The sequence below is a fragment of the Triticum aestivum genome, chromosome 6D, assembly GCF_018294505.1.
Source record: "Triticum aestivum cultivar Chinese Spring chromosome 6D, IWGSC CS RefSeq v2.1, whole genome shotgun sequence".
NCBI lineage: Eukaryota > Viridiplantae > Streptophyta > Magnoliopsida > Poales > Poaceae > Triticum > Triticum aestivum.
Window position 1 is genome coordinate 294897856 of NC_057811.1, and position 11669 is coordinate 294909524.

At 47.1% G+C, this 11669-nt stretch overlaps 1 protein-coding gene across 1 annotated transcript; it reads left to right on the forward strand.

Annotated features, from left to right (window-relative positions):
• Positions 1-235: 235 nt before the first annotated feature.
• Positions 236-11281, forward strand: LOC123142585 (proline-rich protein 36). The gene is made up of 5 exons (XM_044561436.1): positions 236-401; positions 514-566; positions 1260-1919; positions 7858-8247; positions 9464-11281. Exons 1-4 carry the CDS (start codon positions 236-238, stop codon positions 7873-7875), a joined length of 897 nt encoding a protein of 298 aa, XP_044417371.1. The 3' UTR covers positions 7876-8247; positions 9464-11281.
• The last annotated feature ends 388 nt before the right edge of the window (positions 11282-11669 follow it).

Consider the following 11669-nt stretch of genomic DNA (forward strand, 5'->3'; position numbering starts at 1 on the left):
TTATTGTACAACTTCAGGTCAACTATCTCCACTAGGCATGAGCACCAGAAAACAGTCCCAAAGTGGTCTCCGCCGCTGGCTGGGTCGGTCCTGGTCAATGTTGATGTTGTGATTCCCCCCAGACCAAACACATGGGCATTGGTGTTGTCTTCCGCAACCACCTGGGTCTGCTGTTAGCTACAAGCAGAAGATTTGTTGATTATGTGGATAACCAGAGCTGGGTGAAGCTATTCCTATGCGCCATGCTTTAACCTTCGCTGAAGAAACTGGCTTCCAGCAGATTATTGTAGCTTCTGGTTGTGCTAATTTGGTCAGTAAGGTGAAAAGTGGAGAGAAGAACAGATCTCACATAGTTGCCATAGTCTTTGATATTAAGAGAAGAGTTCCAAAGTTCATGCCATGTAATTTTACTCATGCTAGTCGTTCTTGTAATGAGGCATCTCATGTTCTAGCAAAGTCAACTAAACATGATGTAGGGTCTTGCTGGTTTAATGTGTCTCATGATATTATTAGGGCCATTATTTGCACTGAACAAATTTCTGAATGCATATACGAAGCTGTCTTTTGTAAAAAAAAACATGACAACAATTGAAGATGGGATAAAGGACTCCCGGTCCCTTCCCAAGGACATTGGGTGTCCTTGCCAGCCTCGCCACTGCAACTTGGATAGCGAGAGCTGCGGAGGCGCTCCCAAGCACCTGACGGGCTCGCAGATCTTCGGCATGTCCAGCCGTTGTTCTTTGTTTCTAGCCTTGCTAGAGGAGACCTCTCCATTGTGCCCTTTCTTCAACCTTCATAGGGGAGGAGGTGCCACCGCACCCTCGTCTCCCTCGAACTCCTCCTTGGAGGCTTCAGTGTCATTGTCGTCGTCATCGTCATCACCACCACCCTCCTCCAACGTGGAGGTTGCGACGGCCTCGCTTTCCACCTCTTTGGGAGATGCGACAGCTTCATCTTCATCCTGGGAGGCGGCGACCTCCAGCTCTGAAAGTGCATCTGAATGGGCTGGACTTTTCTGTTACTAGTAACAAAATAATACTCCCTCCATTCCTAAATATTTGTCTTTCTACAGATTTCAACAAGTGACTATATACGAAGCAAAATGAGTGAATCTACACTTTAAAATATATCTATATATATCCGTATATGGTAGTCCATTTGAAATCACTAAAAAGACAAATATTTAGGAACGGAGGGAGTATTATGTTACCCTCGGCCCTGTATAGGACGCGATTGGCAAATTCCTAAATTGAGCCCAGCAGCCCGAACCGGTACCACTCGAGGAAAAAAGGACACCCTTACCTCCCGCACCCACGCCCCTCCACCGTGACCAACTGACCACCGTCGCCGCCTCCTTCCACCGCGCCGACAGCATCCCTCCACCGCACGCCGACCCTTACTTCCCCGTGCTGGCCGTATCCCTGCCCCGCGCGCCGCCCCTCCTTCCCCGCATCGGCCATCTCCCTGCCCCGCGCGCCAGCCCCTCCTTCCCCCGCGCCGACCGCCTCTCCCCACTGTGCGCCACCCTCCTCCTTCCCCCGCGCCGCCGGTCTCCATATCCTTTCCCTGACCCGCCGGACGACGCATCCTTCCCAGATCCCGCCGCCCCGCAACACAACCGGCGCCGCGGCTGGCGCCCCGCACCAGATTCATGCGCTGCTACTGCTCTACCACCATGTGCAGGCAGTTCAACGCTACAACCACAGGCCGTTCAATCTCTCCGCCATGGACATGCCCTCCACCTCCTTCTGGCTGCCTCTCATCCCGGTGTGGCCAGGGCATTGGGTTCGCCGCCGCTGCGACCAGCAGTCCAACCCGGCCGTCCCAGGCCGTTCACCCGTCGCAGCTCCCAGGCCGACTGTGTCGAGCCACCTTCCGCCCGCACCTTGGGCTCCCATATGCGTCCCCTACCCCAGCTGGTGCACATGTCCCTGCCCACCGCCCCCCTCTTTGTTCTTCACTGCATAAGCTTTTGCTGAGTGCATGCCATGTGTTTGCTAAAATGTCTCAGTGCACTCCCTACTAGTTTTGATGTGTTCATGTTCATTTGTAGCTAATGTAAAATCTGGTTTCGCTTGATGCAAGGACAAAGAAGTGAGCAAAAAGGAGAAATTGATCAATTGCTCATTATGCAGCGGTGGTTCCTGTGCACATGTTAACACACGTATCATGGAAATGGGAATGATCAATTGCCTCTCATAGGATTTGCTATAACTGTGTACACCTTGTAGGTGTTAGGAATAAGCAACTTGTATTCCCATGAGGCCATAGGCCGATATATATATATACATGTACAGGTGTGGTACATATGCAGGAAACCCCTTATACTACGGGATAAATACAAAGGGGTATACATGACTTATATTATAACTCTAACACCCCCCTCAAACTCATGGTGGAGGAACAACGCTGAGTTTGGAGAGATAAAAGCCATGTTGTGCTCTAGTCTGGGCCTTCGTCAGGAAATCCGCCAACTGTAACTCGGAAGGCACATACTGAAGAGCAACGACCTGATCCTGCACAGCAGCGCGCACATAGAAAGCATCAACACCAATATGCTTGGTGAGCTCATGCTTCACAGGATCGCGCGCAATGCTAATAGCACCTGTACTGGCAGATAAGAGCATAGTCGGTGTAGTGACAGAAACACCAAAGTCCTGAAGTAACCACCGTAACCAAGTCACCTCTGCCGTCAAAAGAGCCATAGCTCGCAACTCAGCCTCAGCACTCGAACGGGAAACTGCAATCTGTTTCTTCGTCTTCCAGGCAATGAGAGAACCGCCAAGAAAAACACAGTAAGCAGAAAGCGAACGGCGATCAGAAGGATCACTAGCCCACGTAGCATCCGCATAGACCTGAAGCTGTAAAGAACTGGAGCTAGGAAAGAAGAGACGGTGAGAGATCGTGCCCCGAAGATATTGGAGAACACGAAGGAGATGACTATAATGAACCGATGTGGGAGCAGAAACAAACTGACTCAGAATATGAACCGGATAAGAGATGTCCGGACGAGTGACAGCTAGATAGACAAGACTGCCAACGAGATGACGATAACGCGTCGGGTCAGGGAGAGGATCACCATCAGTAGCACAAAGGTGAACATTGAGCTCCATAGGAGTCTCAACAGTGCGCTCGTCAGAAAGAGCAGCACGAGCAAGAAGATCCTGGATATACTTTTCCTGGGATATAAAAAAGCCATCATCGGTAGAAGAGACTTCAATCCCAAGAAAATAGCGAAGAGGTCCAAGATCAGACATAAGAAACTGCTCACTAAGACGAGCCTTTACAAAGGCAATATACTCGGGGTCATCCCCAGTGATGACCATATCATCAACATAGAGAAGAAGAAGAGTCCGGCCACGAGGAGAAAGGTGAATAAACAATGCGGGATCATGAGCACTTGCTGAAAAACCAGCAGTAGTGACCACAGAAGCAAAACGCTCAAACCAGGCGCGAGGGGCTTGCTTAAGGCCATAGAGAGAGCGACGAAGACGACACACCATGCCATCAGGAACAGAATACCCAGGTGGTGGCTGCATGTACACCTCCTCACGCAGCTCACCATTAAGAAAGGCATTCTTAACATCAAGCTGAGATATAGACCAGTGGCGTGCAGAGGCAACGGCAAGAAGTGTACGAATAGTGGTCATATGGGCCACAGGAGCAAAAGTCTCGTCATAATCACGACCATGCTCCTGCTGAAAACCACGAGCCACGAGACGAGCTTTGTGACGCTCAAGAGAACCATCAGAGCGAGTCTTAACCTTGTAGACCCACTTACAAGTGATGGGACGGACTCCGGGAGGAAGAGAAACAAGATCCCAGGTACCAGTGCGTTCAAGAGCAGCAATCTCCTCTGCCATCGCAAACTGCCATTCAGGATGAACAACAGCCTGACGGTAAGAAGTCGGCTCAAGAACAGCAGCACCAGCGGTGGGAAATCCAAAGCGATCAATAGGCGGACGAGGACGAGAACGCAAGCCATAAGTAGGCTGAGAGGAAGAGGACGACTCATCCAAGGAAGCATCCACAGGTCGTGAACGACGAGTGTAATGCTGAGGAAGAGATGGAACAAGAGAAGGAGGAATCGCCAAGGTAGAATCAGGGGGTGGCGACGAAGAAGTCACCGGAGATGAAGGTGTAGAATCCGGTGACATGCTAGGTGAGGAGACCGGGGAAGATGGTGGCGGTGAATCGACGAGGGGTGGAGAAGCAGAGGGAGTGGGACGAATAGGCACAGGCGCGACGGGAGTGATAGGGGAGTCAGGAAAAGTGAGAAAAGAGATATCCTCCACTGAAAAGACCGAGGAAGATGGGCGTGGGTAAAAAGGACGAGACTCATCAAAAGTCACATCTCGAGAGATACGCATCCGACGACCGACAGGATCCCAACAACGATAGCCCTTATGCTCATCACTGTAGCCTAAGAAGACACACTCAACAGACTGAGCGGTCAGTTTGGTGCGTTCGCGAGGGGCAAGAAGAACATAGCAAACACAACCAAACAAGCGAAGCATCGAATAATCGGGAGAGCGATCAAACAGACGCTCAAAAGGAACACCACCCTGCAAAGCAGCAGATGGCTGAAGGTTGATGAGATAGACAGAAGTGGAGATAGCCTCGGCCCAAAAATGAGGCGGAAGAGAGGCGGCGATCATCATAGCATGAGCCGTCTCAAGAAGGTGACGATGCTTGCGCTCAGACACACCATTTTGAGCATGAGCACCAGGACAAGAGAACTGGGCAAGAGTACCCTGCTCAGCAAGGACACCACGCAACATCTTAGAGATATACTCACCAGCGGAGTCAGCACGAAAAACACGAATGGGTGAAGAGAACTGAGTATGAACCATGGCAGCAAAACGCTTATAAATGGACAACACCTCACTACGTGAAGTCATGAAATAAAGCCATGTGTAACGAGAAAAATCATCGATGAAAATAATATAGTATTTATGACCACCTTTCGAAGTGAAAGGAGCCGGACCCCATACATCAGAATGGACTAAATCGAAAGGACGCTGAGACACTAACTCACTATGAGAATATGGTAGCTGAATCTGCTTGCCAAGACGACAACCCTGACACTCTAAAGAGACATCTCCTGAGACAGACCCCAGAAGACCTCGACGAACTAAAGACGATAATCGAGAACCACACAGATGACCAAGTCGATGATGCCACTGCTTGAAGGAACCAGTAACAGAAGCGACAGCAGCGGAGGAACTGGCGATGGTGGTGGCAGCGGAAGGAACATGAAGCCAGTCCAACTCCCAAAGACCCTGAGAATCACGGCGGCGAGGGCCAGCCCCAACCAAAGTGTGCGTGCGACGATCCTGGACAGAACAAGAGTCAACATCAAGGATGACACGACAACCAGAATCAGTAAGTTGACCGGCAGAAAACATATTCATGGTAAGTCGAGGAACATGAGCAACATCAGGAACAGAATAAGGAGTAGAAAGATGGCCTCTACTAGCAACAGAAAGTGGAGTACCATCAGCAGTGAAGACATGAACAGGAGAATCCAGCAAGCGAAGAGAAGACAAAGCGGAAGAATGAGAAGACATATGAAAAGAAGCTCCAGAATCCAGAACCCATGGGAATGTACCTGACTGTGTAGAGGGCGGGTGCTCAGTGCGGGAAGCATCAGTCACAGAACCAGCAGTACCTGTCGAGGAAGAACCTGAAGCCACGAGCAGACGCTTAAGTCTCAGAATATCCTGCTCGGTCAAAGCAATGGCTGAAGCTGGTGAGGGAGATGACGAAGTCCCTGAGGAGGATGATCGCGCCTTGCGTAGGTGTTTCCGCTTTGTGTAGCACTGGGACTCAATATGACCATCATTGTTGCAGTAGTCACAATGTGAACGGGGCCGACCTGAGCCTCCAGAAGGAGTGGGCAAGAGCGGCGGAGCACTCGAGCGAGAATGGGGCGGTGCAGCAGGTGGAGTGGAAGAAACTCGAGTAGCGAGCACAGAGGGAACCTCCAGCAAACCAGCACCACGTAGGCGAGTCTCCTCAGCACGAATCTCTGAAAGCGCCTCCATGAGAGAAATACGGCCACGAGCAAACAACTGAGCACGCCGGGGCTCAAACTCCTTACGGAGCCGAGACAGGAACTCATAGACGCGATGAAACTCCAAATCGGCCTGGACAGCCTGGCAGCAGGGGCAAGTACGACAACCAGCACTGCAGAGAGAATCAAGCTGGCGCCAGATAGCAGAACTCTCTGCATAAAAGTCATCAACAGTAGAGTCACCCTGCTGAAGAGCATGCTTCTGACGAACCACAGAAAGATATAAGGCATCACCAGAGGGCTCATAGCGCTGACGAAGACAGGTCCACATCTGGAAGACAGTAGGAAGACCCAGAAACTCAGAAGCAAACTGAGGCAGAACACTAGCAGTGAGAACAGCTGCAGCACGAGCATCATCATCAAGCCACTGAGTGTAAACAGACAAAGCACCATGATACGTCTGAAGAGCCTCCTCATAAGCCAAAGCCCTCTCATCATGGGCACGATCAGCAACCTCATCAGCAATCTTAGCCGCATCCTTGGCGGCCTGATTAGCATCCGTAGGAAGAACCAGTGGAGTCGGCGGAGTAGGGGCCACCGGAGGAACCGGACGTGGCGGACAGCAGACCTCGCCAGAAAGAACACCCCAGAGACGGATGCCACGCATGTGAATGCGCATGAAGCCAGCGAACTTGGCGTAATTAGTACCATCGAAGATCACCGGACAGCGAGGGACCGAAACATAGCCTGATGCAGCAGACATTTCTTTTTTTTTTTGCAAAGATCCGAAAATAGCAGAGGCCGGACGAGGACGGCGGCTGGGAGTGAGATCCGGCGCAGCAGACCTCAGACGACAGCAGTAGACGATCGGGAGGAGAGGGACCTGGCGATCCACACAGCAGGAGACGCGGCTGCGAGCCTAGCGGGCCTGGCGAACAGCGCCTGGGCGGGAACGACGGCCTGGCGGGAGCGGCGTCCTGGCGGGAGCGGCGCTGGGCGGGAGCGGCGCTGGGCGGGAGGGAAGGGCGCCTGGCGACCGCGAGCTTGCGGGAGGAGCGGACGACGGGAACGGCGCCGACCTGGAGCGGCGCCTGGGCGAGAAGGAACGACGCCTGGCGAAGAGAAGACGCGGCGGCGGCGAGATGGGATCGGAGCACGAGTTGCGCGTGCGAAAAAAGAGACCTAAAGCTCTAATACCATGTTAGGAATAAGCAACTTGTATTCCCATGAGGCCATAGGCCGATATATATATATACATGTACAGGTGTGGTACATATGCAGGAAACCCCTTATACTACGGGATAAATACAAAGGGGTATACATGACTTATATTATAACTCTAACAGTAGGCTTTTTCAGTTGCTAGCAAAAATAGATTTGTAGCAGTTCCGCATAAAAAGTGAAATCAGTTAGTTGATGGAAACTAATTCACTTAGATATGTATACACTGCAGTAGCAGTTCGGTATAAAAAAATTCCGCAGTTCATTAAACAAAAATAGAAACACATACTGTGGTTTAGGGCCTAGACCACAAACACTTCAGTAACTAAAACAGTTCAAAATATAGTTACAATAGTAGTCCAGAGTTCAAATATAGGTGCCGTAAGCTAATTGGAATTTTTGAGGTGTTGAGAGGGAAAAATGCACTGCTCAGTTCATAAATAGCTGGAAAAAAGAAGTATAGCTTTCTGTATGTTTGTTTTGAGTTCTTGCATCAAGTGACAACAAACCTGTTTGATGGAATATTCACAAGGAATGATCAAACACAAGAGACACACTTAGTTCAAAAATCTAATTTTGGATCAGTGCAATTCTTATTTTCCATGTGTTCTGAATTTTAGGTGGCGGAGAATCAGTAAGTGCTACTACTGGTGTACGCCAAGTTCAAGGATTTTGCCAAGCTTGAGCATCCACTGGCTTCGACCTCCACCCGCTGCCGCACGCCTGGGATTCGCAACCTCCAACCTCGCGTGGACCTCGGCTGGTTTCTCTGTCCCGAGTGCCACCGCCGGCCTCCCTGCAGCATGGCTTCGGTTCCCTCTCCGGATGCGTCTGCGCCAACCATCTTTACGAGGCTACCCTATTCCTTCGCTGGACTACTCTTTCCACCAGCATCCCCCCTAGCAAACCTCATGTCTCATATTTGTTCTTATTTTCTTGCAGGATGCATCAAAAAGCCAGATTCACAAATTCATCTTCTAAATGCTTTTGAGTTCATCGACTTCCCATTGGTAAGTCCAATTTATTTTGTGTTTCAATCTTCTTCCTATAGCACTTGTGCTTGATAATGATGTTGTACACAAAATGGCTTATGAGATATCTGCATAATGTGTATACAAATGATTTTTGGTTAATATTTTGTATGATTCATTTGGCAAAAAAGATTCTTGTTCTCTGTGGAGCTTTATACAACACTTCTGTCATCATAGCCTTTTCAAGTCTGTACATCTACATGGAAACGTTCGCCTACAAACTAGGGTTCACTTCGGTTAAAAAAAGTATATTTTACACACACAAAATGCTTGAAGTTCAATTACTGATTCTTAGTAAGTACACTCTGTTTTGGGGAGTGCACATCTTGCTTAGAAAACATGGGTAAGTTCATGAAGAGAAAAATCATACGTTGAAAATCTAGGAAAGCGGTAATCCATAGGCCCATGCTGCAGTGCTGATGCATACATGCCTGCTTCTACCTGCAGTTTTACTAGTTGTTTGTTGAACATTCCACTGTGTGTTTTTAGATGCTAAGTGTCAGTGCCATGGTTGATGGTGGTATACATCGAAAACAATGAATTGTTGCAGTGTAGCTAAAATAGAGCATCACAGGCTAATTAATTGTAGTTTCTTGTTGCGCATTTGCGCAATGACAGTTTGTGTGCACCATGTGTGTAAGAATGTTGTTGCTGGATGGCCACAAAACATAGCTTAATTAGTCTCTGCAATACAATGGTTGGCTGGAGATTTCTTTTTACTTGTCCAGAGAAAATTATATCTATACTATGTGTATCAGTTCATGATATAATTTTTCATCAGTTTGTAATTCTGTCTTCTTATGATAGATAAATATACTAGTTTGGATCTTCATTAGTTTCTCAGTCTTCAATCTCATTTTCTTCTTCAGTATGTCTTGTCCCTATGTCATTCTCAGTAATTGTTTAGTATTAGATATTCTGGTTATCATTCAGAGATAAGATGTGAGTGTTTGGTGTTTCACTCCGTCCGGTGGGGAGGCGCCTCAGCCGCTCTCCTATGGGCTGTCTGGTCTGCCGCCTTCTCCGTCCGGTGGGCAGTAGACCTCTTGGCCGCTCTGCGGTGGTCCCTCTTGCCGTCCCTCTGCATGGTCGTATTGTGCTGATGCTGATGCTGCTGCAGCTGCAGCTGCTGCATCTTTGCGGTGGGCTTGCAGTTTCCTCATTGCCCTGCTTGATTTCTTATGTGATGTCGCAGACAAGAAAGTTTCTGAGTACGCGATGCGTCGATGGACGGATCCCAGGCGGCCAAACGCGACATGTTTTGTCCTGCGCCTAGAAGCTTTGGAGGCAGTACTTCCTCGACCGATCCAGCAGTGCTAGTTCATATAGAACTTGAAATTACCTATCTGCCATGGGGATGTACTGCCCTCAGTCCTCAACAAAACTAGTAGTACAGGTTCTCTGCTATACATATTAATAAGTTTTTAACATGTACTACATCTTTTCAGTACAAACTTTTAAAAAGTTTCTTTTTGAACTTCTCACAATTAATATACATGAACTTGATTAGCTTTTTAACATGTACTGATATCAACTTCATTGGATTTTTGTGCGCGTGCTTGTAACAGTCAGTTCAGATCTCGAGAGACCATAAGTTCAAGTTCACTAGTATTTTTAAATGTTGGTTGCAGTACTAGTATTTACAGATTTCTTATAATTTCCACAGGTCAGGCCGTACACATTTCTTATTTCTATTGCTATAAGTTCAAGTGATCAAATGCTATAAGCTCGCATGTTATTCTCCAATTAGTTCAAGTGATCATTGTTTTATTTTATTGTGTATATGTCTAAGAGTAAACTTTGTGACCTGAACTTTCTACTTGCTGCTTAGAGAAGGCCCCATTTGTGGCATGAACTTTCTTCTTATTGCTTAGAGAAGGTCCCTTGGAAAAGATGACTAGCTTTCCAAGTTGGGTTATCCTCAAACAGTTTATATTTTAATATGGAATAGGAAAATATGTTTGCTTTGGAGTGTGTTTTACAACTAGAACCTTTGAGACTTCATATTCTTTGCGTATGCAAAAAAACAGAGGACAAAAGTTGGCTACCTGCGTGTAGTTTTTATAATTTCCATGGGAAACTAATATTCATGCACCTCTTTGGTGGATGTTTTGATATATTTCCTTCATGAATTGTAGTTGTCGGATGGTGTTACACAATTACTATTCTAGCATCATTATTTATATTGTATTTTTAGCATTCTTGCAACCCTATTAACAACATCTTTTTGTGCAGTGTTTGTTGTTGTTTTTTTATTTATGGACATCTTGGGCTTGCTGGGTGCAGAATCAAGAATGTTGGAAAAGAGACGAGCGAGAGAGACAACAAATGATTCAACTGTTCTCTTCATTGATGATGATTTACATTATATATCCCCTGAGGGGACGCATCCACCGGACGCGGCGTTTGGAAGAGAAGGGAGAGAAAGATGCGACGGTTAGCATATGGCTAACTGCCTCCTAATTACAACATGGGGATTATCCACATAATTAATTGTAACACTCCCCCTAATCTACACTTGTTCATGCAAAATCATCATCTTGATTAGAGACTCCTCCAAAAACCCTGTGGGAAAAATATGAGGAGTATAGTGTTTTATATGTTGCCAAAACTCCTTTAAACCCGGTGCGAAAAATAAGGAGAAAATGACGCAATATATAATGGTTATCGTCTCTTTTAACTCAATATGAGAAAATCCATAGAGTTTAGAGAACAATAAATATGCCGTATATACTTCCCTAAAAACCCCGGTGGGGAAAACAGAAAGTATGGCATATGATCATGTGTTGATATTACCTCATTAAAAACCTTTATGAGAACCTGTAAAGTAAACTCATGAAGGGAAAAAGAGTATAATATGATGCATTGAACAGGAACAATTTAGGAAGATACTCCCCCTGATTCTTGCAAAATTCGAAGCCGTCACATACCAATTCCGTGAAAAGTTGGTAGAGACTTTAGACTTGTAAGATATGCAATATAGCGATATTGCTTATTACGTAACCTGTTTGCATCCGGGCAACATAAGACACATTATCATTGAGATAACTGTTGGTGAATGTAGCCACGAGGTCCGTTTCGAAGACTCTCCATGAGAGGGCTACCACACCTGGTAGGAACACTAAGCTTGTCTACGATTTGACATAGTGGGGATCTGATCGTTGTATCCAATGATATCGGTGTTCACATTTCTGTGAAACTGAAAAACCAAGACAAAATGTTTGATGCATTGGAGATATCTAAAGATATTTTTGAGTACCAACCAATTGTGTTTGGTGGATTCAATGGCATTATGAAACGTTGAGTCTCAATATCTCATTTTCATCATCTCTTGGTCTAAATAGATCTTTCTCTACGTCTAGAGAATGAACTACCATGAGAGTTATGGATGGATAAGATTT